General features: G+C 34.9%; 2 protein-coding genes across 2 annotated transcripts; both read left to right on the top strand.

The window, feature by feature from the left end:
* The first annotated feature begins 15,369 nt into the window (after window positions 1-15,369).
* LOC140866806 (WRKY transcription factor 22-like) lies at window positions 15,370-17,093 on the top strand. Its single transcript, XM_073271860.1, has 3 exons — window positions 15,370-15,881; window positions 16,017-16,130; window positions 16,293-17,093. The coding sequence occupies exons 1-3, from the start codon at window positions 15,493-15,495 to the stop codon at window positions 16,699-16,701; spliced, it is 912 nt and encodes a 303-aa protein (XP_073127961.1). The 5' UTR covers window positions 15,370-15,492; the 3' UTR covers window positions 16,702-17,093.
* Window positions 17,094-19,306: 2,213 nt separating this feature from the next.
* LOC140866400 (uncharacterized) lies at window positions 19,307-21,815 on the top strand. Its single transcript, XM_073271381.1, has 4 exons — window positions 19,307-19,683; window positions 19,832-19,946; window positions 20,481-20,599; window positions 21,345-21,815. The coding sequence occupies exons 1-4, from the start codon at window positions 19,460-19,462 to the stop codon at window positions 21,394-21,396; spliced, it is 510 nt and encodes a 169-aa protein (XP_073127482.1). The 5' UTR covers window positions 19,307-19,459; the 3' UTR covers window positions 21,397-21,815.
* Window positions 21,816-26,877: the final 5,062 nt, after the last annotated feature.

Here is a 26,877-nt window from a genome sequence, read left to right on the forward strand (position 1 = left end):
AAAAGTTTGAAAACATGATGAAGCGAATTCCGAAAAATACGGGGCATGATTTATTCGTTTAAATCAAATCTTCACCGTTCAGAATGAAGATCCAAATGTTTGAAAGCTTTGGTTTAAAGTTCAGATCAATACAACGGTTAGATTGGAAGATATGATTTTTCCACAAAATCCGCTCAGTGCTGGGAAAAAGTAGGCAGCGGCGCCGAACACTTTTTGTCACTCCTTGACTTCTTAACACACGCTCCAAGCACTCAAATCAGATTCAAATCTTTGCCAACTATAAATAGAGGCCATCCAAGTTCATTTGGAGACATCCCAACTCATCTCTTCTCTCCTTTGCAAGCAATTTCTCACTATCAAAGTGTTTGTGTGATATATTTGAGAGTGTTTGTAAAAATAGTTTGTGAGTTGGTTGTGCTATTGTTGTAAACACTTGAGTGTGAAGCCAAGTGTGTTGTGCTATTGTTGTAAACACTTGAGTGTGAAGCCAAGTGTGTTGTGCTATCGTTGTAAGCACTTGAGTGTGAAGCCAAGTGTTTGTGTTGAGGCTATCCTTGGAGCCCTTAAGGCCAAGAGTATCGAGTTGTATCGGCGCGGTGATCGTGTCAAGTTTTACGGCTATCCTTGGAGCCATCAAGGCCAAGACGTTGAAGTGCTAGTGGATCCTTGGTTAATCGATCTAAACCAAGAAGGGGAGACGTAGACGATTTATCGTCGAACTTCCATAAACATATCCTATCTCATTTATCGCTTTATTTCTTTTACGCATTTATTTACCGCATTTATTTTTTATTGCTTTAAGTCTTCCGCTTGCGTATTTGCATAATCGCTTTAAATTGCTAAAGTTGTCACCCCCTATTTATAGACGACGACGATCGGAGCCTCCGTTCCTCGATCGGAACGTCCGATCCCGACATCGAAACTTTCGATCTCGCTTATCTGCCATGTGTCAAAATCTCACTAGTTGACTTCGGATAGGGGTGATCGGAGCTTTCGATCCTGATCGGAGCTTCCGATCCTGCCAATCGTCATGCCTGACGTAATTCGATCGGAGCTTCCGATCGCTCCTTCGGAGCTTCCTATCCTAATCGGAGCTTTCGAACTCACCTTCGGAGCTTCCTATCCTAATCGGAGCTTTCGAACCCTTCCCAAGTAATTATGATTAATTCCTTAATCACTGATTTTGGTTACGGGATACTACAAAACATAAACAAGTATGTGGTTTTTGCGGGACAACTCAAGAATAACCGATCTTGAGTTTCAAACTCCCTGACTCGCGATGTCGTCATTATACCTTCGTATTTCTTCTGTTTTGAACACTTCAAATGTGAAATATAGCATCAAAACATTCATATAAATCTTCATTCTATTCAAGCATTTCAATATCGATTCAAAATCATCAATATGTCGTCAATCATATTGCTTCAAACCTCAACGTCTTCTTCTTCGGTTCGGATTCAAAGTTCTTGAGTCGTTAGCCTTCTAACTAGTCTGAAACTGAGAAATAAAATTGCTATATCATCGATAACATCTAAAAGAACATCTCATCTCAGTCATAGGCTATCAAAACGGCTTCAAATCATCAATCGATGACATATCTATTGAAAATCGGTAACCGACGAAATATCGAAATCAATTCGAACTTCATTTCAATATTCATATCAACAATAATCATCACATATCAGCTGAATAACATCATATTCCCAGAATATCAGAAGTCTAAATTCAAGATACATGCTGTGACAACTCATGAGAAATCATACGACTTCAAATAACCGATTCGACATCGATACGAAAAGATAGAAACCATCAAAATCAAGATTCATGTTCAACGTCTGATCTTTCCAACATACTGATTTCGAAATATATCAAAAACCTCACAATACTTACATCAAATCGAAGTCCTCGTTGCAAGAATTCCAGAACACTTTTCGGAATTGAAATCGGACGATCGGATCAAAAGTTACGGCGTTTTGACCAATCGAAATTCAAAAGAAAACAAAGGTTTCGGCTCCTCTGTTCGAAATCTGAAGGAAGAATAGAATTTAATACATAATAAACATGTTGCAAGCTGATAATACATAGTAAAGTCGGATATGTATTGCATAACTTACAATTTAATCCATCAAGTCTTCATTAATTGTAATTCAGTCATCGGCCTTCTTTTTAATTCAATTTCAATCCTAAATAATTAAGAATATTATAATTTAAATCAAAACTCTAAATATTCCCAAATTAAATATACTCGAACTAAAATTAAATAAATTCGGATTAAATCAATTAATCCCGGCCTTTTGCGCTTTAACCCTTGAACTTAGATATTCTCAAATCAGTCCCTGATCGGGTTTCATCTTCAAATTACATCATAATAATTCTCAAAACTTGGAATTTAATATTAAATTCCATAAATATTCAAATTGAATATTTCATATTTTAATTTAAGAATTACCGGAATTTAATTCTCAAAATTCGTAAATTCTTAAATTAATTATTTTCGGCTCGGAAATTAAATTTATAATTTCCATAACTTCTCAAATCAATATTTACCCAAAATATGGAATTTAATTCTCAAATCCCATAATTAACAACTTAATATTTTCGGGCCTTACAATTCCTCCCCTCTAAGGAATGATTTCGTCCTCGAAATCGTATTCAATCGAACTATTCAATCTGATGGACTGACTGCTTATTGGAAGTAATTCTCACTTCAATCATTCAACTCTGATCTTCGTATCTCATCTCTTCATTTCTTATCAGACTATTTCTTCGAATCTGCTTCTATTTTCTTGTACTTTAATTAACCGATAAGAATTCTTTCTGAGTGGTTTCTTTCCTCAATTAAGGATATGTCGAATAATCGACTTAACTCAGAATCTTTTCACTATCTATCTCATCGGATTAAAGCACGTAGGAAGAATCGACTGATACTTCCTTCACATAGATACGTGGAACAAATCAGATCCATCATATCAAGCTGAAAAGAATAAATCGTTCAATCAAATCATCAATTCTATCTGACATCTCAGTCAGTGAAATTTAGCTTCAGTGACGACTTGTTTCTTTCTCTATATTATTCCATGCTCTGCATAGAACATATATCAAGTATATGCTGTCATTCAGTTCATCTCTTCAAAATTAGTATTCTCATTCATATTCTGAATTTGCAAAACAACTCTGCTCTTTCTCAATTCTGAATTGAATGATGTTTCAAGAATAAATTTTCTGCGTAACTAATCAGTTTCAGCTTCAAAAGTTATATCTATCATTCCATAACTACTTCTGTTTCTTCGATTCATCTTCAAAATCTTTGTGTGTCTCAAATCAAATATGATCTGATATCGACAAATCATGTCTGATCTGATGTCATATACTTCGGTAGTATCATTTCAACACAAAGAAATCGGATTTCTTTTCATCATATCATCATAGCATTATCTCAAAATAGACTCAATAGCTGTTACAGGAATTATAATCATCAAGTGGCAACACATCAAGTCCAGTAATACCGAATCAGGTATTAAATTTCTGAGAATATTCTCAACATCTGGAAAATCAACTCAGATAATCCATCAATCGAAGAATGGTATAATGCAATCACATATAACCAACTCTCAGAACATCAGTCAATCAATCGATTCCCCATTCTGTCGAATAAATCTAAAGTCTTAATCTTGACAATAGATTTTAACCATTCCTCTAATTTCATCATATCTCTATCTTATTCACAGCTATCTAGTCATATCTGTATCACATCTTATACAGCGTATTCTAAAATTCTGATAAGTCTATTCGAACTATCTATTAATCAGAATATAATATGCTGTATTCACAGATTTCAAAGTATTCAGAGCGGTTGATAATCGGTATCATTTCAGATAAAGTTCATTCTCGAAATTCGATTCATCTGCTCTGACTATTCTTCAATTCAAGAATAACATCTTGTACTTTCACATCCAAAAAGTACTCAGAGCCTTCTGATCGTCTGTATTACAATTCACTAGTAAACCTAATGTCTCAATTTGAAACAATACTTCTTGGCTTACTGTGACATCTCACACAATTCTGATCACGGATCAGTGATTCATTCGTACAGACAGATCATCTTACCCAGTAACTTCAGTCAATCTGATCATAACTACCACCTGTTTACCTCATCTATACCGCTTCGTCATGGTAGTTTCGCAAAATATTCTTTCAACTCATAATCTCATTTCAATTTCTGGAGTTTCTAAACTATCACTGAACTCATCTGGTCAACGATTTTCAACTTCATCAGAAACTCTCTATACGTTTAACTTCGAAAACGTACTAATTCTGTTACATCTGTTTGCTTTATCTTCTGATAAAACAATTATTGGATGAATCTTAAATTCATTGTTGTGCATTTTCTTCAAAATCTGAGATTTTTTTTCAGAAATATCAAGCACAATCAGATAATCAATCACAAACGAATTCATCTATTCTAATTTGAGGCTTCAATTCATATCTCAATCTGGCATTCTTTACTGAAGTCTCATCGTTCCAATTTACTTTCTGTGGTTTTTTTTTTCCATCTTCTGAATAGTTCTGGCTCATTTCCAATCGAAAATCATTCTGATTGGTGATATATTCGTCTGAATATTCAAACCAGAACACACAGAAATTTGAAATCAATTCATCGGATGCCTATTTCATTCCTCATTTCTATCTCCAAATACCGACAATTCATATCATCTAACCCAAAAATCATGGATCATATTCAAATTCTTCTATCAATTACGAGTCAACAATCTTAAAATACGCTGAAATATCCATCAAAGGATTAAGAATTCTCAAAATCAAAAGAAATAAATCAAGATTGAGAAAATCCCTCAATCAAGGTCATCCAAAATCAAATCTTCTGGATAACAAACTCTGCAAAGTGAAAACAACTCACTTGCATCAACCAACTCAGAATGAGTGAATCAACACAGGCTCTAAACTAAAGCAATGTGCCATGAGAGCCAATCAATATTCAATCATTTCAAGAATCATATTTCCAATTGATGTAATCGATTCAGCATAATCAAAAAAAAAATCAACTGTAAATGATTTTCATATCATCGTCTATATTGTAAACCTCAAAAGCAGCATTCAATTCATCAATTCATCAAGTCTCTATAAAATTCCAGTTCACAACTTAAACTAAAGTTGAAATCTTACTGGAATATATCTGTCATCTCTATTCATCGGCATATCTATCAATGCTGATTTAGATCTTGAACATATCTAGTGCATCGAATATACTGATTTCGGAATATTTCTGTAGTCAAACATCATATATCAAACCAAAATCACAGAATCTTAATTCGAGAGTCTATATCATATCATCATATTCATATGCACATTATGTTCTTGCTGATCTAATTTTATCGCTTCTTATCATCAATTCTTCTGCTAATCTGTATTCGATTATTGTATCATCATCTATCATGCAACATAAACAGATATTTCAATATGAACACAATCATATTCAGTAGTTCCATTTTTCAGTTCAATTCACAAAGTCTCTTTTCTGATACAGAGGTGACCAGATAATAAGCTTTCAGTTATCATGTATATATTGCACCAATAACATAAACAGGTTAAAACGAAATAAATCTGTTACCTGCAATTTCGTTCTCAGGTGCAATTTCATTCTGATCCTCTGTATACTTCTGGAACCGTTCTTCATTCAAATCATCTCAGAATCTGATTTACTTAGGAAATCGCCTAATACATCTGCCTTAACTGTTTTTACACTGATCGTTAGGATATCTCCTCCCACAATGAGTGTAATAATCATTAGCATACTCTGCATTCAGAACAAGACTAATCTGTCTCAGTTCGCTAGAATTAAAGAACTACTTCTAGACCGTTCTTCTCATATCTGCTCTAAAATAGAAATTGTAGATAAAGTTGTGATTATCTCACATACTATGGCATGTCTACAATTTCATTCTTTCTGCCTCATCATTCAAATTCAGATCTCTTAGCCTTATCTATGTCTTTCATAAAATGTTTCAGTCGTCCACATTTATGCAGACATAATCCTCGAATCCAAGACACCACTAACAATTCAATGTTGAGCTTCTTCATCATCATCATCAACAATTCAAAGAATTGTAGTAAACTTGAAAATCAAATAAGGCATTCTCCAAGATTCAAAATATTCGACTTCTAATGGGTATATCTTTCTTTCTGATCATTTCTATATGTTGTGACAAAGAATCATGAATCAAAATCTGTTCTGAGCACTTACCAACAAATAAATATACCTCAAGTCTGTCAGAATTTCTTCATCAAAATCTATCAGCTGGTTGCTAGGTCTTGAAGTTGATAAACAGTCAATCTGATACGTCATTCATCGGTATCTTTCAGGTATCTGAACGACTGATCAAGTTCTTCAAGCCAACTTCTACCTGCAATATCACCTATTCATTCGTTGATATTCTGTTATGTTCAATCAGAGATACTTCTTTCAGCTGAGCAATACTGTTCTGTTCAGTCTGACCATACCATCCTGTTTAGTCTGGGGTGCTTACATCACCCAAAGAACACTGTTTTCTTCGATTCTGGGTGCTTACATCACCCGGGGAAAATCTTATAACAAAATCAGTAAGAAATTCAAAAATTTACAAATCAGTAAATCAAGCAGTTGAATTTCAACGATAGATCACGTTCACATGCAATTTATCAAATCATCGAATCATCAAATCGAGTAATGCATAATCATGCAATACTATATAAAGGCATGTGACTCAATCTACCCCGCTCAACTTCTATCTCAGTCCAAGAAACTTATGCTCTGATACCGCCTGTTGTGGGGACCTCGGGTCGCTAATCTCGTCTTAGGGCAATTAACGATTAATAAAACAATTAATCAAACAATTAGAAATAATAAAACCAAGAGCTAAATTATTTTTTTTAATTCAAGAGCCTCGCTCGATCGGTGACATTCACCCGATCGAGCGAGCTATAAAATCGAGCTCTCGGGTCTGCACACATTTTGGCCTCGCTCGATCGGTCAAATCCTACCGATCGAGCGAGCAAGAAAAATTCAGGTTTTTGCCCAAGAAAAATAGGCCTCGCTCGATCGGTAACATTCACCCGATCGAGCGGGCTCCTTTTCCAAAAAATGTCTGCAATATTTTCTTGCTGTCAAAGCATCATAATTCCAAATGCATTCAATATCAACTCAATTCATGGTTTATAAATTCTAAAACATGCATAACAACATGTATAAAGTTTCAAGTATCAAATCATGTGTTTAATTCATCAATCAAATAGCATAAAAGTATGAAACGATAAGCTACACTAAGTCTCAAAAGTGAGCTTTTAAATCACAAGTTGCATGTCAAATTTAATGTTATCAAACTACCATTCTTCAGCTTAAAACCCGAGTCCACACTTGCTAAGTCTCTCTCCCGAGCTATCAACGTCATATCAGACTAGCTCCTGCCCCATCTGTTGTAATGCACATATACAAAACAAAACAACAGCCGGATAAACTCCGGTGAGAATATAATTCCCAGTATAAGCAACATACCAAAAGCGTTAAATAAATCATTTCAAATAACTCTAAACATAACGACTCACGAATAGAGTAATTAACGCTTCGAATAATAATTGATTCATATAAATTCGTTGCCATCAAGATTCATAAATGATCTTGACATGGATATCCATCTATCGAAGTCGTCTCAGAGTTGAAAATAAGATCGCCTCAGATCTTGGCATAGAATCAACTCATATCATAATCATATCGACTCAAATAAAAGATCCACTACCTGGGATGGATCGACAATATCAAAAACAAATCAAAACATAAACAAGTATGTGGTTTTTGCGGGACAACTCAAGAATAATCGATCTTGAGTTTCAAACTCCCTGACTCGCGATGTCGTCATTATACCTTCGTATTTCTTCTATTTTGAACGCTTCAAATCTGAAACATAGAATCAAAACATTCATATAAATCTTCATTCTATTCAAGCATTTCAATATCGATTCAAAATCATCAATATGTCGTCAATCATATTGCTTCAAACCTCAACGTCTTCTTCTTCGGTTCGGATTCAAAGTTCTTGAGTCGTTAGCCTTCTAACTAGTCTGAAACTGAGAAATAAAATTGCTATATCATCGATAATATCTAAAATAACATCTCATCTCAGTCATAGGCTATCAAAACGGCTTCAAATCATCAATCGACGGCGTAGCGATTGAAAATCGGTAACCGACAAAATATCAAAATCAATTCGAACTTTATTTCAATATTCATATCAACAATAATCATCACATATCAGCTGAATAACATCATATTCCCAGCATATCAGAAGTCTAAATTCAAGATACATGCTGTGACAACTCATGAGAAATCATACGACTTCAAATAACCGATTCGACATCGATACGGAAAGATAGAAACCATCAAAATCAAGATTCATGTTCAACGTCTGATCTTTCCAACATACTGATTTTGAAATATATCAAAAACCTCACAATACTTACATCAAATCGAAGTCCTCGTTGCAAGTATTCCAGAACACTTTACGGAATTGAAATCAGACGATCGGATCAAAAATTACGGCGTTTTGACCAATCGAAATTCAAAAGAAAACAAAGGTTTCGGCTCCTCTGTTTGAAATCTGAAGGAAGAATAGAATTGCATACATAATAAACACGTTGCAAGCTGATAATACATAGTAAAGTCGGATATGTATTGCATAACTTGCAATTTAATCCTGTAAGTCTTCATTAATTGCAATTCAGTCATCGGCCTTCTTTTTAATTCAATTTCAATCCTAAATAATTTAAGAATATTAGAATTTAAATCAAAACTCTAAATATTTCCAAATTAAATATACTCGGACTAAAATTAAATAAATTCGGATTAAATCAATTAATCCCAGCCTTTTGCGCTTTAACCATTGAACTTCGATATTCTCAAATCAGTCCCTGATCGGGTTTCATCTTCAAATTACATCATAATAATTCTCAAAACTTGGAATTTAATCTTAAATTCCATAAATATTCAAATCGAATATTTCATCTTTTAATTTAAGAATTCCCGGAATTTAATTTTCAAAATTCGTAAATTCTTAAATTAATTATTTTCGGCTCGAAAATTAAATTTATAATTTCCATAACTTCTCAAATCAATATTTACCCAAAATATGAAATTTAATTCTCAAATCCCATAATTAACAACTTAATATTTTCGAGCCTTACACTTGCTCTGCTGTTTATTTAGTTGATGAGATGCATGATGTTGGTCATGTCTGCAGGTGCAATTTCCTGCAGGAATTAGTCTCTTGCACAATTTCTTTAATGGTGTGGCATGCAAGTGCAGGACTAATCTGAGTTTTTCAAAGACGGTGAATAAACCACCTTGAATGTCGCCACTCAAGAGAGGAGTAGAGTCGGGCTATAGACTATAAATTTAGCGCTGACTGGGAGGCAACCCAGTGTTTTTGTTTTTGTTTTTTATTTTGTTTTTGTTTTGTTTTTATTTGATTTTTGTTTCTTTCCCATGCCAGTTTGTCGTGCCCGCCGATAAATCTAGACTGCTGAAATCGTCCCAGCGGATAATGTCAAGAAGGAAGAGGATGAATCAAAAACCAGGGGAGTGTTATTTTTTTTTCATTGTGTTTTTGTTTGTCTTGCATTCTGTTCATTGTCTGAAGCATTGAGGGCAATGCTTTGGATAAGTAGGGGGGGTAGACTAGTATTGAATTATCTATGTGTTTGTGTTGCATCTGTCATGTTTCGTGTTTGTTTTCATTTTTTTTGTTTTTTTCATTTTGTTTTGTCTTGCATGAGTTGGATGAGTCATAATAGCCAATGATGATGAAGTTTATTTGAAAAAATGGTTTTTTAAAAAATTTTGCTCTTGACTGGACATGAGAAACTGTAGGTTGGACCGTGAATATTTTTAAACACTTGTGTTAGACCAGTGGAGTGTAACGAAAGATTTGATGAAGTTTCTGTCTGTTTGACCATTGCACGGCAATAGGTGGTTTGTGGATCTTGATTGTGTTCTATGAATTTTGATGAGGCTCTAGTAAGACACTTATGATCTTGGGCGCACCTAGAGAAAAAAAAAATTTATTCAATTCCATCCGGGCCTTGAAAGGATTAAAATCCTATAAAAGATTAAATTTAAGGCTAAGTATGCGGATTAAATGGGATTGATGCTCCATCCGGGCTATAGACGAGGGGATTAGAAAGAAAAAATAGAATAATTTTTCGTATCCTAGCCAGTTATAGCTAAGTCAGCGGGTAATTATTGGGGTTAAAGCAATACCGGGTGCAAAATCCGGAGGTGTGTAATTCATTATCTCAAGGGAGGTGGGTTTAGTCTAGAGGTCGTTGGAATGAATGAGCACTTGAAGAGTGAAACTTGCATTAATTTGTCATAGATCGCTAAACAGATTTGAGACGAATTCGATCTAAGTTGCATGAAACCGGAATGACATTTCACACACACGCGTTCACGTTAAACCAAAAGTGTATTATGAAAAGTTGAGAGCATGTCTGTGTTTTTGGTTTTGTGATTGAACTTCTCGGAGGCTGTGCACATTTATGAATCGTCCTTACTTATGTTTTTGTTTGCATTTTGTTTTTGCATGTCTTGCTCGAGGGCGAGCAAGAGTTAAGTATGGGGGTATTGATAAGTACATTTTGTATGCATTAATTCGTGATATTTTTATGTTTATTTTGTGTGCATTTATATTGTTTTATATGATTTTATGTGTTTTAGTACATGTGTGTGTATTTCACTCCTCGGGTGTTAATTTTGTAGGAAAATAGATTTGTGAAGCACTAATTACGGAGCAGTCTTGGTCAAAAGTTCAAATTTAATTTTAGAGAGTTTCAAATCCGATCTCCACCGTTCAAATTGAATTTCAAGATATTTTGAAGCTGCTGTCAAAATTTCAGATCGATCCAACAGCTGGAACTTGAGATATGATTTTTGTAAGAAAACTGCGCGCGGAAAAGAAGACATACACGGACCTGGCACGGGGTCCGTGCACATCGCGAAAATTTCAGAATTTGGGCAGAAACATGCTCGCTCGAGCGAGAGGTTGTGCTCGCTCGAGCGAGCGAGACGGAAATCAAAATCCTCGGAACAGAAAACTGCTCGCTCGAGCAAGACTTGTGCTCGCTCGAGCAAGCCGTGCGATCAAAGTTTTATTTTTTGAAAATTCCTTGGTCGAGCTGGATACAATCTTTTTAATATTTGGACATATAAATAACCTTTCAACCATCAGATTAAGGGTTCCAGATTGGAGAATTTCAAACGCTAGGCGGCTACAGGCTACAGGCTTGGGAGAAGATTTCTTCTTCTTTTCTTTTATTTTATTTTTACTTTTCATGATTAAAAACCTTGTTTGATCATGAATTTATTTATCGAGTAGTTTTTTTTTTCGATCAAGGTCACGTGATTGGGCCAGACAATTTATGTATAAAACTTGATTTGTTTATTTGAGATTTTCAGACTTGATTTGATTTTATTGATTATCAAATTTATATTTGTCTTGCAAATTTTTTGGCCAGTTATTTGTTTGCTTGTTAATCGATTCCAAGTCGACAGAGGAGGTTTCGAATTCGATCACTTTGATATTCAACATAGTGTAAAACTGACTAGAAATAGAATTCGGTTTCATTATGCGGTTTAGTTGTAAACTGAATTTTCACAGTTATTCATGCATTCAAATTTGATTAGAATTACGAAAGATTAGTTTATCAATATTTGAATAGGTTTGATTGTTCTAGAAATAGTCCTTCGAACAAATTAGGAAAATTCCCGTGAATTAAGATTAAGTCTGATGTCTTAGATCGACTGCTTGTTACATGAATTGTCTGGTACCTACGTGAGTCCTTGATCGAATTTTTCCCACATTTGAATTAATCCAAATTTTTCTGCTGCGTTTTAATTAAGTTTATTTTATTTGCAATTTTAATTTTTAGTTAAAAATCTGAAATCTTTCTTTTTGATTAGTCTAGATTAAGTAGAAATAAATATATTTTGGTATTCATATATATACAGTCCTTGTGGGTTCGACATCTGGACCTTTGTCCACTATATTATAATTTGACCTTGTGCGCTTGCCAGTTGATTTTTAATCATACCGATTTAGCCGGTCAGTCATCCAAGAAACGAGCATTTTGCCGAGGGTTCAAAGAGAAAGCCATCTCGGTAAAACGACAGGCATAGTAGTAGTGGAAAACAAGAGGGGTGATGGCTAAGTTGTTCATTTTAAAAATAACGTAGGTGGCGGCCATCGTCCGGAAAGCATTCAGATGAAATTGGTTCAGAGGAACCTTGTAAAAAGTGGCCACCTTATATTAAAATGGAGGGATAGGGAAGCGAAGCCCATTCCTAAGCTGTTCTCTGAAAAAAGTGTAAAAACCTTCAGGAGGTTGGTCAGCCCGGCCCAGGGGACCGGGGATAATAATAGAGTATGCAGGAGGAATGTTACCCATGGCCCGAAGCTCTTCTATGGATTCGGGGCGCAGGGTACTGGTGAATTGGGAGAACCATGGACATTCAGGGTTGGGTTTGTGTAAAGGTAGGAGGGGAACAGAATCATAAATTTTAGCCTTGCCTTTGTCCTTAGAAGTCCCGGTCTGGGCCTTCTTCGGACGAGATCAAGAGGGGACTAGACTTGGATTGGCAGTGGAAGTAACAGGAGGAGGGGAATCATGATGCAGGGCTGCAGACTCGACGCTAGGGGAGCCGCGAGCATTGGCACCAGAGGTTGATGATGCCGATTCGGACATTTTCACGAAGATAAGAAAGGGAATGTAGTAGGGAGTAGAGGGAAAACTTATAGGAAGGTGAATACACACGAATGGAGGTTGAGGAAATTATATGGAAGAGCACAATCGCCAATGGATAGCAGCCGGAAAAATTGCAGAAAGAGGTAACTGCGCTGAGAGGAAGAAGGTGAATTGGGGAAGGGGATACGGATTATATATACATATTCATGGTGAATGTAGGCCGTAGATTTGAACAAAATCAGATGGTTGGGATGAGCCTGGGAAGTTGAACCGGGCAGGGTAATGATGATCCGGGCAGTTGAAAGGACAGGTAACGTCCACTGACACCTGTCCGTCACTTCAAATTCTAGGGCTGACGTCAGCCCTACAACATTTAGGAAAATTTCACAATATATATTTAAAACCCCATGGAGTGGTGATACCCCGGGAGTCAGGGGTATCAGGGTTAGGATAAGGCAGAGGCAATACGAATGCTAGTCAGGGCAGCGAGTAGGGTTTTAGCCTGACTATTTTACGGAGGAGTGGTGATACCCCGGGAAGTCAGGGGTATCAGGGCTAGGATAAGGCAGAGGTAATACGAATGCTAGTCAGGGCAGCGAGTAGGGTTCTAGCCTGACTATTTTAGGGAGGAGTGGTGATATCCCGGGAAGTCAGGGGTATCAGGGCTAGGGTAAGACAAGTGTAGCAGGGCTGGAGAAGGTCGGATTAATAGCTCAGAGGCAAGGGATTAACTCATCCGGATGAAGGAGTCAGGCCGAGAAGACCAATTCTTTATAACCCAGTCTAAGCCTATTTTTCAGGGCCACGATCACCACAATTGCCATAAATCCGAGTCTTCTAGGTTGATCGTGTGAGGCAAATGAACGTGGGTGACCCCTGTACCCACGATCCAGATCGTGGCCATTATCCTGAAATTGCAGAGGTTGTCTTTCACTTCAAGGTCTATAAATGTCTTGCATCAGATATGAGTAAGGGTATGTCCATCTAAGAGCTTAAAATCACTATACTCATTGTATCTAAAAAGCCCACTCTATTTTTTAGTCTGACTTAAGCATCGAAGTGGCCCCGTCGAAAAACCTTCCGGCGCCCCACTAACGTGCTTTCATTTCATTTCCTTGTGTGTAGATCATCTCGATCAGGAAAGGACAGATCACATATCACGCATCATCTTTCCTAGCCCGGCCATCTGATCAGGCCCACATCACTATCGTGATAGCCCGGGCACCCAGTTTAGCAAACCATCATCAGTAACAAACAAATTGATCATCTCTATCTCGGGAAAAAAATTTTGTTTCGACTAATTATTCAGATAATTATAAATGCCTGAGATCATACATTGTAAACAAATTATTTCCTTTTATTCGATTAAAATACTATTTTGATAATTATGAGATAACATTTTTTACGTATTAAAATAAAAAAATGAAAATATTATTTATAATTTTAATTTTGAAAAAAATATTATTAGTAAGAAAAAAAAATGAAACACGAATAATGCTATATTTAAATTTAATAAGTACTACGGCGCCTTGCACCCCGTCTGTGCGAAATATATATATATATATATATATATATATATATATATAAATATATATATATATATATATATATATATATTTTAGTATTAAAAATATTTTAATAATACAATATATTATATACTCTCAATACGTGTATTTTAAACGTGTATATAATATTTTAATAATACAATATATTATATACTCTCAATACGTGTATTTTAAACGTGTATATATATATTTATATATATATATATATATATATACTCTCAATACGTGTATTTTAAACGTGTATATATATATATATATAAAATAGAAAATACGGTTAATGAAATACTATCGTACGTACTATTAGTGGGGTTAGTCTATGCTACACCGGAAGTGCTTCTCCCCCTATTTCAATATCATTAGAATATGTGGGACCCATATATTTTTATGAAAATTGACATATGTCTTAATGATCCAATTGTTGATATTTGACCACATCATGGGGGGAGAATACTTCAGGTGTAGCATAGAATAATCTCTATTAATGACCCATGCCATCACATATATATAATAACAACTTTAAATATATATCTATAACTATTAATAAAGCAAGAGCATGATAAAAAAACTAACTTTTGGTATTTTCAAATGAACTTCCAAAAATAACCCCATATAATAAATAAATATACTATTTAAAAATTTCAATTTATTTTCATTCAAATTTCCCATTATTTCATACTTCATGTGTGAAATATTTTAATTTTAAAATTCAAAAACTAACTCTCTCATATATTATCTACGTACATCACATAATTGATTTCTAATTTTTTTTTAAAAAAAATAAAAATTTTATCATAAATTATTTTTTAACATAATTTGATAAACACACGCATAGCTATGCGTGTGCATCGGGTATTAGTATATATAATATAAAAAAATACAAATTTTATCATAAATTATTTTTTAACATAATTTGATAAACACACATATAGCTATGCGTGTGCATCAGATACTAGTATATATAATATGTGAGATGAATATAACAAAGTATTACAAACATATTTATGACATATGATTACTTCAAAAGTCAGCGCCAACCCTTGAATGAGTGCCTTGTACAATATGCTCAAAGAGATCATCAAATCAGATGAACAATGAGTTACAGAGATAGAAATCACAGAAAATATTCTTGCTCGTATTGATTCCGATGGATGACGATGACTGGGATTTGCATGCGGTGGTGAGAGGCTGCGCCGCCCCCGGAACCGCCACAGGCAACCATTCTCCTATTAGCACGTCTCCTCAGCTCTTACATGACGATGAAAGCCCTGCAGGTCTTATAGATGATCACATGGTCAACCCATTTCAGGGCTTGAATGAAATATACAGGGAATTCTGCGCAGATCAATCACCGCCCTCCGCCGCGAATACAGTTTATTTTCCGGCGGGAAATGATTTCCAGAGCCTTCAGCAGCCACCTCAGATGATGAACATGCAAAGGCAAGAAAATTTACAGTTCAAGAATGCCATATTTGGTTCTTCTTCCCTCAGTGTTCCGGCAGGAAGTAATTCTCAGACTAATCGACCTCGGAGAAGGTATACTTTATAATTGTCTCGAATTTCTGCGTTTTAATTAGCTCCACAAGATCAACTAAATATTTTGTATTTTATATGAACATTAATTTCAATATTCCATCCAATATTTAAAATCATGAGTATGGATGGGAGCAGAAAAAACCAGGAAACGAAAATGGTTCGTGAAATGAGAGAGGAGGAGCTCTCCGCTGATTTGTGGGCATGGCGAAAATACGGCCAAAAGCCAATAAAGGGCTCCCCGTATCCCAGGTTAATTTCCCCTTTTTCCCTTCTTTTCTTGCTTTCTTTTATCATGGATTTTTTTCATTATAATTTATTTAAAATTACAAACAAGAATAGCTATTATTTTATGATTATATATTTAATAATAAAATTCGAAAAACAAAAATTAATTTCTAGATTTCAAAACAGAAATTACTATAGGTGTAGCACATTAAAAGGTTGTGGGGCAAGGAAACAAGTGGAGCGTAGCCCAAATGACCCGATGATTTTCGTGGTATCTTACACCGGCGAGCACACGCATCCACGGCCAACTCACCGGAGCTCCCTCGCCGGAAGCACCCGGAACAAGCTCTCTCCAGCCGCCGCCGCCGCAACTGATAGAAACAAAACATCTTTGATAATTTCCAGGGGTCCACTAAGTACTTCTTCACCACCTGCCTCTTGTTCTAGTTTTTCTCCGAGTCCTCCCTTGATGGAAGAAGAAGCTGTGGTGCAAAACGAAGTCGACACGGAGATGGTGAGGGCGGCGGAGGAGGAGGTCGTGATGGGGGGCTGTAACGAGGACGAGGGATATAGTTTATATTATGATTCTGATTGATTTTATGAATGATCATGATGATAATATTTTAGACGGGTTTTAAGATGGAGATAGCTAGCTCGAGTCGTCTGGCTGCCATTTTGCAAGCGGTCCGCGATCGTTCCTGCCGTAGAATGCCTCCAGCTCCACCGCGACAACCACCTTTAAAGGCGGAGGAGATGGCTGATGGCTTGACTACTCTTCATGGAGTTCTTTTGAAACCATATTATATTCTTGGCTTTTTATTTACCAGTGGTAATTATAAGTTGCATAATTTAAAATGTTTATTTAATAATTTAGCATAAAAGTAATTTGAAAATAGGTAAAAGAAAAGTTAGTTATAGCTTTGTTATAAGTACATAGTTATGATTTACCGTGTTTTTTAAAATATATATTGTAATTGTTTACTAAAAGTATTTATATAAATTTTAGTGTTAATATGGGATGGAAGAAACAGAGAGTGGACCTAACCTAATGCATCCAATTCTGGTTTCGGATCCAGTTCACCACCCGAAAGAATTTCGGTTTGACTCCGATTTTTTTGAAATATCTAAATTAAAATTTTATTTAAAAAATGTCAATTAAATAAGTTATTTTAATATTAATTTTTTTGTAACAATAAAAAAAATGGTGTTTATACTTTATTGACGTCTTTGCAAAAGATAGAATCTGACGATGTAAATGGTAATTTTTTTGTTAGAGAAAAGTATTGCAAGGTAAGTAGGGGTGGCAAAAATTCCCAAAATCCCAACCCTTCCCGAATGTCATCTCATTCTCATCCCGAAAAAATTTCAACCCGAAATTTTCCTGACCCGAACTTCGGGATTTTTCCCATCCAGATAATATCGGGAGCGGGATCGGGAATAAAACCTTATCCGACGGGATTCCCGATCCATTCCGAAATAATATAATAATATATTTTATTAATAACTTTATTAATATAATAAGCTAAATATTATTAGGTTTCAACTCATATAACACTTAATTGTGGACTTAATTCGCATAATTTTATTGTTGGGACGATCAAATTGTAAAATCACGAAATGCCGTTTTATTTTTGTGTATTTTTTAAAAAAATTAAATTAATAATTTAATTAATTCATATTTATAATTATCTAATTAGAACAAATATGTAAAACAAGACTCAAAAAATTAATTTGACAATCTATTTAACAAAATTTATTTAGTAATTGTATCCGAACATTTTATTAATAATTATCCGATATATTTTTTCTCTTAACAAAATTTTGAAACATTATCCGAAATATTTTAATATTATATATTTTAAGTTGAATATTTATTTTTATTTATAAATATAAGTTTTTAAATAGTATATTTAATAAAATTATCACATTTTTTTAATTTTTTGAACGAAATCTTGAACATGAAAAAAAATTTGGGATTTTCTCTCCCTGCCCGACGGAATCCCGAATACTCGGGTCCCGAAATGTTTCGGGTACGGGATCGAGACAAAAAAAAGTTTCCCGATTCTTTTCGGGACGGGAGTTGGGTAGGAGGTTTACGGGACGGGTCTCGACCTTATTCACCCTTAAAGGTAAGGGTGCCTAGAAAAATTCACTTATTTGACCAAAATACCACAATCGTTTTTTAAGAATTAGAATCAACATGGAACCAACTTCTAAATTTCAATTAAATTAATTAGAAGCAGGAGAAAAAATTAGGGTAAAGAAACAAAAAAACTGAATTTGGTCCGAGCGAGAAAAGTACCACAATCGTTTTTTAAGAATTAGAATCAACATGGAACCAACTTTTAAATTTCAATTACATTGATTAGAAGCAGGAGAAAAAATTAGGGTAAAGAAACAAAAAACTGAATTTGGTACGAGTGAGAAAAGTTGATGTTGTGCAGCGTGTCACGCCTTCATTGGCCCAAATGATATGAGCTTCACATGATTTATGTGGGATCCACGTGATTTGACCAATAAAATGCCTCAACTCTACTACCTCATGGATAGCATCGATATTACCGTGCGAGTGATGGAGCTTTACATCATTGTCTTATTCATCATTTGGCCTCGAGTTCTAAAATAATTGAAATTAAAAATAGTGATATTATTATTAAAATATATTGTATATATTTTATATATTATGTTTTTTTTTATCTTATATTTTTTTTATTTGTTATTTTTATCTTTTTTAAGTTTTTATATTGTATATAAACATCTCGTGTATTTATTTTTTGAGATATATAAAAATATTATTATCTCTTTAGTTTCTACAATTATATAATTCATAATCTCATTTCACGAATCGAAATGTGAAACAAGTTCAGAATAGTTGTTGAAATGATTAGCAAATCTCCGAAGCATTCCAACAAATGTTCAAGTGCATCTTAATAATTTGAAAATGGCCCAAAATTGGGGTTCATTTCAACCTACTTTTACAGGCATTAACTCCATGATAGATCTAAGGTCCTCATTTATCAATACATGTAGGGTCCACTAAAAAATAATTAATCTCACATTTATTGGTAAATATACACAGTTAGATTTATGTCAAGATAGTGTCTCAATAGGTATAACCTAACTTATCTAAAATTGGATCGGAGCATTCCCTATATAAATGAAACGGAACAAGCCCAAATTGTGAAAAAAAATGCATCAGTGTGTCACTAATTCACTATTTAGTCGACCGATACAGAAATTGTTTTAAAAAATAAAAATAAAATTGAAAGCTCCTCGAGAGATCACCGATCTCTCGAATTTCTATCTCCGGCAACGTTGTAATTTGCTACAGGAATTTTGAAATTTCAAGAACAATGCAATTCTTTGGAGGTTCAGAAATCAGTCCATCACCTCCGGTACCCACGGCATCTGGGAACAATGCCCACATGCTTTACATATTCAACAGAAATGGTGTCTGCTTGCTTTACAGAGAATGGAATCGACCCCTCAAAACCCTGAGTTCACAGCAAGATCACAAGCTCATGTTTGGTCTCCTCTTTTCTCTCAAATCTTTGACGGCGAAGATGGATCCCACAAGGTGTTCGATTTTATTCCCCTTCTGAAATTTCGTGTTTTGACCCGGTAGTTTGTTCCTTTTGGTTGTTTTTGTTGTGGGAATCTATGATTTCTGTCAGATAGTTAGTAATTTGTTTTTGTCTGAAAAAAGATTTATCCTTGATGGGCAGTGCTGAAAAGGGTAATCTTGGGGTGCCGCAGCTGCCTGGGCAGAGTTGTTCATTTCATAGCTTTAGTACGAATACCTATAAACTAAGCTTTATGGAGAGCCCATCTGGAATTAAGGTTAGTTGAGAATTGAGATGATTGTATGAAAGTTTCAGTCTTTGGTTTTTGGTAATGATATGTGAGTAGCCTGAAATGTTATCGATCATGCAAGGATTAGCGCTGAAAGTTGTTAATGTGAGGAGTAGGTTCGCTGTGAAATATGATCTTTCTAATGGATACGAGTTTGATATATTTGGTGTTTTCTAAACTGTATTTATCAAATCAATTCCGTCTTGCAGGTTGTTAGCATAAACAATAACATTTCTGTCATGCTAATTATTTCACTTTCTTTAGAGCACTGCTTGAGAGTGGAATTAACGTATGAAATAATGAAATTTCGCTTTAGTGTAGACCTTGTTAAGTTCCTTGGTGAAAAGAGAAATTTGATTCTTGAGTTCCTAGATTTAAATTAACCGGACTAATTTGGACCAAATTAACGGTGTGTATCCGATTTATTCATGCACCAGAAGTTCATATTTATGATGGACCATGAACAAGGTCAAAGTGGCTCCATGATTGCTACCATTTGTTCTTCATTTCTTTTTATTGCAGATCATTCTTGTTACCCATCCAAGGACCAGTGACCTGAGAGAAGCTCTGAAGTACATCTATAATTTGTATGTGGAGGATGTTGTCAAGAATCCGCTTTATTCACCAGGGAATCCCATCAGGTAAAGCAGTCGTGGAATTCATGTGCCTCAGTTAGTTGAAATATCGAACTTTTTCTGGTACCATTTGAAATATGAATAGCTCCTTTATGTTCACATCACAGGAATGTTGAAGTGAGGCTATGCTCCATTCAGAAAGTGTTTTCACGGAGCAGCTTTTAAATAAAATCATTTTTTCTTAGAAGTTGATGCTTAGTTTGGCTTTTAAAATTTAACAGTTCTCAACAAAAACCAAAAGCAAGAAGGAAAAAAAGTAAAGCTTCTGCTGCAAATTTTCTATACAAAATTTAGGTAGGAAGGATTTGAACTACATTGACTAGAAATATAACTGCATCCGCTTTTTAAATTATGCGCTTATGTCGCCAGTAATGTACCTAAACTAGCATGAAGGACTTAGTTGATTTGTGTGCTTGTATCTAGTTTTGGTTCCTTCACATGCATTGTAAGAGAATTTTGCATTCAGTGTAAAGATTAACTATGCTAAGCCAATCAATGGGCATTCTCCTTGCCATCTAAGTATATTTCAAGCTGCGAAATTATGCTGTTTTTCCAGTTTCCTCAGGCAATTTGTTGAGTTTTTAGTGAACCTGCTTGCAAAACTTTAAGCTTTAAGCAGAGTCTGGGCATGCGGGACAGCAAATTGCGAATATTCTTCTATTATATTGTTGTAATACTGTTTAACCAAGTTATAGGGTTTTCAAGCTTCATACTTGGATGCTAATTTTGTTTTCTATCTTGTCTGTTTCAGATGTGAGCTATTTAATACAAACGTCGATCAGTATGTTAGAGGCCTTGGCTAATATTGGTTTCTCTTGGAGAAGAACAGGAGCACATTGCTTCAAAGAAATGGTGATTTAAGGTTTGTTCCTGCAGTTTGTTTTTATAGATCGAGTGTGGTTTAAATATCATATCCTGAGATATGTATCGAATATTCGAAGTGCGTTAGCTTGTCATGTGTTGTTAAACTATCGGTTAAACAACTCCGGTCGTCTTGTTGGGGTTCTTGAATTTGGGCATTCTTATCTTTGTTCAAATGACAAAATTATAACCAAGCGAGTGTCAATGACTCGATAACATGACCGATGTTCACCCTATACATTGACTCTATGAAGACATGTCTCAGCTACTCTATCAGTGGACGATTACGTCCTAGGACTAGAGTGACGATTAAACTTTGAAATCTTGTGCAATGATTCTCTGTTATTAACTACTTCAAACTCGTACTCGCTTTGCCAAATGATGAACTTCGATTGCTAGATAACACCAGTGCAAATTTATTAACGCTTGACAAGCTTTCAAGAATCAATGTATGGAAAACATTTTTTTAAAAAAGAATATGGAAAACCAGTTTCTAATCCAAAGTTTTGTGCTATAAAAGAAATATAGTTTATATAAAACTAAATCATCCCATTTGTTGCGTCAAAACAAAAAGAAAATCTGTTTTTATGTACATATTCAATTGATACCTATTGATACCCATTGAATTGGCTGGCGATGCAATAGGTGCAATGTAGTCCAACTATTTAGTAGGCCATAAATTTCCAATTCAATTGATACAAAAGAACGAGAGCTTACATTTACTAATTACTATGGTCATTTATTAATACAGACATAAACTATTATTTTATTATTAGAAATTTTTTTTACAAAAAATTTATAAAACGTTTTAAAAATTGTTTATGAATAAATATGTATTCGAACAATTATTTATAAAGAAGTTTTTACAATTTAAAAGTAATATGTTTTGTTTTTCATCATTACTACTTTCCATTTTAAAAACATTTTTCGAAAACGTTTTACAAAAATCTTGTTTAAACAAGTATTTAACTTATAAAAGGGTATTTAAAATATTTTTAACGTGCTTGTCTAAACGAGCCCTATATAACCCAACATTTTTACCTAACATAATATCTCCACCCATCTACTTAGCATATTCAATTTTTATGTACCTCCTCAAACTTATGGGAAGATCATGTGTCCATTATTCTATCCAGATATCTTATTATCATTTACTACTATTGTATTTTTTTTAAAAAAAATTGAATTATTGTAATGAAGCGATACGTATTGACCAAATTGTTCAGAGAAGAATAAGGAAAAAGATCAAGTATAAAAATTAACAAACTAAATACCATATAATAAATAATCATCATTATTTTATAAAAATAATATTAGCTTTATCCTAATAATTTTTTAATTACATCAAACTACATCTTCATTCAATAAAAGTATAGTAGAATTAACATTTCTATAATATAAATAATAAATAAACATATATTTTGCCATCTCTGCATATTATAAAAATATGAACCAAAGTTAAAGTTTTATATTGTGTATATTGTCAACTTTATCTTTCGTTATACGAACTTGAGAAATTTGGTGACAATATTTTTGTATAACCAATTATTATTATTAAGTCAAAATCAACAAACTACGTGTATGCATGGTAGATAAAGATCCAATTGTCTAAAAGATGGAATACAAAATTCTTTGGCTTTTATTTTCTTATAGATGAAGTGAATAGATTTTTTTCCACAAAAAAACTTAATTTGAAGCAGAAGGTGCCTGGAGTGGCCCCTGCTTGCCTGGGCAAACGCCTAGACAGCATGACCAGTGCAGGGGCGCTGCACCTCAATTTTCCAATTTTTTTTCTTTTTCATTTTTTGAGCTTCTCATCCTTTTTTTTTTTTTTTTTTTTAAGTTTTCACCGCTTAATTTCAATTCATTAAACACAATTAAAATTTCCAACAATATTTTGCCTCACGATCGTGAAAACTGAAAATTATGTGGAAAAAAAAAGTTAATAATTACTATTTTTAAGATCTCGAACGCTATCTGAATATGTATAAATTTTAAATATTATCTATATGCCTAGCTAGGTTTAGTGCTTATGAGGTTGAAGTGTTAAAATATGTAAAACTCAATTACTTTTTATATATTTCTAAATTAAATGTTCAATTATTTAAATACTACAACTTTGCCTTATTTAATTTTGGGAAAAATATTTTTTTGGTCTATTATCAAGTTTATTTTTTTGTTTTGGTCCATTAAATTTTCAAATTTTAGTTTTGATACGCTAAATTTTAGTTTTCAGGTATTTTTTGTTCAACTGCTGATATGACATCGGAAAATACCGACGTAACATCAGAAAATGATGACGTGACACAGAAAATGCTGACATGTCTAGATTTCACGTCAGCAATTGGACCAAAATAACTGAAAATCAAAATTTAATATATCAAAACCAAATTTAAAAAGTTTGTGAACTAAAACTAAAAAATGAAAAATTTATTAGACCCAAAAAAAACACTCTTTAATTTTAGAATGAGAAACAATATGGGGAGTCAATGCTCTTCCGAAAGCTTTACTCTCCCTTCCCAATTAATGACATATGTGCCACTTTTCTTTTCTTTTCTTGTTTTATTTATTTATTTATTTATTTATTTCTCTTTATTTTTTCTTTTCTTAATTTTTTAGACTCTTTTTTTAACAATTAATATTTACTACATAATTAAATTTTATATGACAAAAATAAAATTTAAAACCCTGAAATATAAATTTTAAAAATTACAAAGAATCTATATTACCTAGAAAAGAATCAGTTTAACAAATCCAAGAAAATATCACAAAAACTAGCTACATTTTTATTTCAATTTTTTTATTTTATTAAAAAAACTAAAATTGACAATATTGATAGCTCGGGGGGAGAACAGCTCAGGCCATCGATGACCCTCACCCATTATCTCGGAAGATCGGCAGGTCGGCAGTGCTCCATCGCCACAAACCCCAGGTCAGCAACATGTTAGGTCGGCAGGTCAGCAGAGCTCCCTTGCTATCAATCCCAGGTCGGTCAAGATGTTGGGTTGGCAGGTAGGGGTGATCATGGTGCGGTTTTTGGGCGGGTTTTTCATAAAATTCAAACCGAATTGTCATTCATAGTGCGGTTTGAAATATTTCTTAAATTGCGGTTTTTCTTTTAAAAGTAGATATGCGGTGTCGGGCGGTGTCGCGATTTTTTCAATAAATAATAATGTCCATCAAGTTGAAAAAAATATAAGTTATGAATACAATAAATAAAAATATTTATGTTGATATAAAAATATTAAATGAATGTGAAATGTTTTTCAAATAAAACAATATAGTCCAAATTATACAAAAATAAAATAATAATTAAAATTTGAGTCATCTAATCATATAATTCAAAGTAAATTACTCCACCAAAAATGATATGTACGTGCATTATATTATTATTTGATTACTTTCAACTTCCAAGCAATAACACCTGCAATATTGAAAGAAACAATATTGCAAATAAACTCATGAGCATATATAATTTAAAAAACTAATTATTTAATTATGCGGTGTGGCCGGTGCGGCTTTTCAATAAAATTGCCACCACACCATATTATGCGGTGCGGTTTGGCCTTTTTTTTTTCAACCACGGTTTCGACCATAAAATTGAATATGGCGGTGTGGTGCGGTTCGATTCGGTCAGTTTAGACGGTTTTTGATTAAATTTGATCAGCCCTATTGGCAGGTCGCCAAAGCTCTCTTACCATTAGCCCCAGGTCGGCTAAGGTGGAAGGTCGGGTAAGTTACCTTGACATGTCGGCAGAGCTCCCTTGTCATTAGCCTCAGGTCGGCTAAAGTGGAAGATCGACTCAGTTACAATGGCAGGTCAGCTTGGTCAAGCCATACCAAATCACAACAGAAATTCTACCTTCCATCTTTAGAGGGGATTCGGGCAAGATCTTAGCCAAGATCAGCGGGATTGTGATCCCTACAATCACGGATTCTATTTAAGAAAGGTCAGCACCAAATCCGATGACCTCTCCTATAAATACCAGGTTTGATTTCATTGTTAAGGATATCTAATATCTCTCATTCACCCAACACTTGTTATATTCTCTCTATTCCTCACACCTTAAGGAAATACGCCGGAAACATCTTCCGGCCCCCTTCTAACACTCTTGCTCATAATTTTAGGTCACCCTTAGGTCGGGAAGCTACATTCAGCTCAGCTCGGCCTCTGCCAGCCTTGGGTCGAAAGAAGAATTCAGCTCAGCTAGAAGATCACCTATTTCAGCAATATCAATTGGCGTCGTTTATGGAAAATCTAAGATAAGACATTGATATGTTGGGGCATCAGTATGGGGAGGCAACGTGGCCAACCTAACTGTAGATAAACTCATCCCGTTGATGACCCTCGCCCATTATATCAAAAGGTTGGCAGGTCGGCAGGGCTCTTTCGCCACCAACCCCGGGTCGGCAGGTCGGTAGAGCTCCATCGCCACCAAACCCAGGTCGGTAATATGTTAGCTTGGCAGGTCGACAGTGTAACGACCCACTGTATCAAGACGGGTCTTTTCAGCGTGCTTTTGTCCTCACTCACACGCACCCTGAAAAACTTCCCAGGGGTCACCCATCCTATAATTGCCCCAAGTCAAGCACGCTTAACTTTGGAGTTCTTATGTGATGAACTTCTGAAAAAAAGATACACCTTCTTGATATGAATAGTACATATGAAATTTTTTAAGCCCTCCTCAACCATGTAGTCCCATACCTACACAGTCTCAGAATCCCTCTAATTCCGGCACGGGATCGGTTCATTCATGTCTCCCTCCGCCTAGAAGCCTACCAGGAGCCGCTCATTGTCCGTGCAACCTCTTGGCACTGGTGATCACTCCCTGCCTCTTCGGCCCCGGGCGTCACAGACAGAGCTCCCTCGCCACCAACACCAGGTTGATAACATGTTAAGTCAGCAGAGCTCCCTTGCTATCAATCCCAGGCCGGCCAAGATGTTAGGTTGATAGGTCCGCAGAGCTCCCTTACCATTAACCCAGGTCGGCTAAGGTGGAAGGTCGGGTAAGTTACCTAGGCAGGATCGGCAGAGCGCCCTTGCCATTAGCCCTAGGTCGGCTTAGGTGGAAGGTAGGCTCAGTTACCATGGTAAGTCGTCTTGGCCAAGCCATGCCAAATCACAGCAAAGATTCTACCTTCCAACTTTAGAAGGGATGTGAGCAAGATCTCAGCTAAGAACAGCGGGATTGTGATCCCTACAATCACGAGTTCTATTTAAGGAAGGTTAGCACAAAATTCGATGACCTTCCCTATAAATACAGGTTTGATTTAATTGTTAAGGACCCGATTTCTCTCATTCACACAACACTTGTTATATTCTCTCTATTTCTCATACCTTACTTGAGCGTCGGAGGGGATACGTCGGAAAAATCTTTCGACCCCATTTTAACACTTGCTCATAATTTCAGGTCGCCCTTTGG

Source organism: Henckelia pumila, chromosome 4, assembly GCF_033568475.1.
Source record: "Henckelia pumila isolate YLH828 chromosome 4, ASM3356847v2, whole genome shotgun sequence".
NCBI classification, from domain to species: domain Eukaryota; kingdom Viridiplantae; phylum Streptophyta; class Magnoliopsida; order Lamiales; family Gesneriaceae; genus Henckelia; species Henckelia pumila.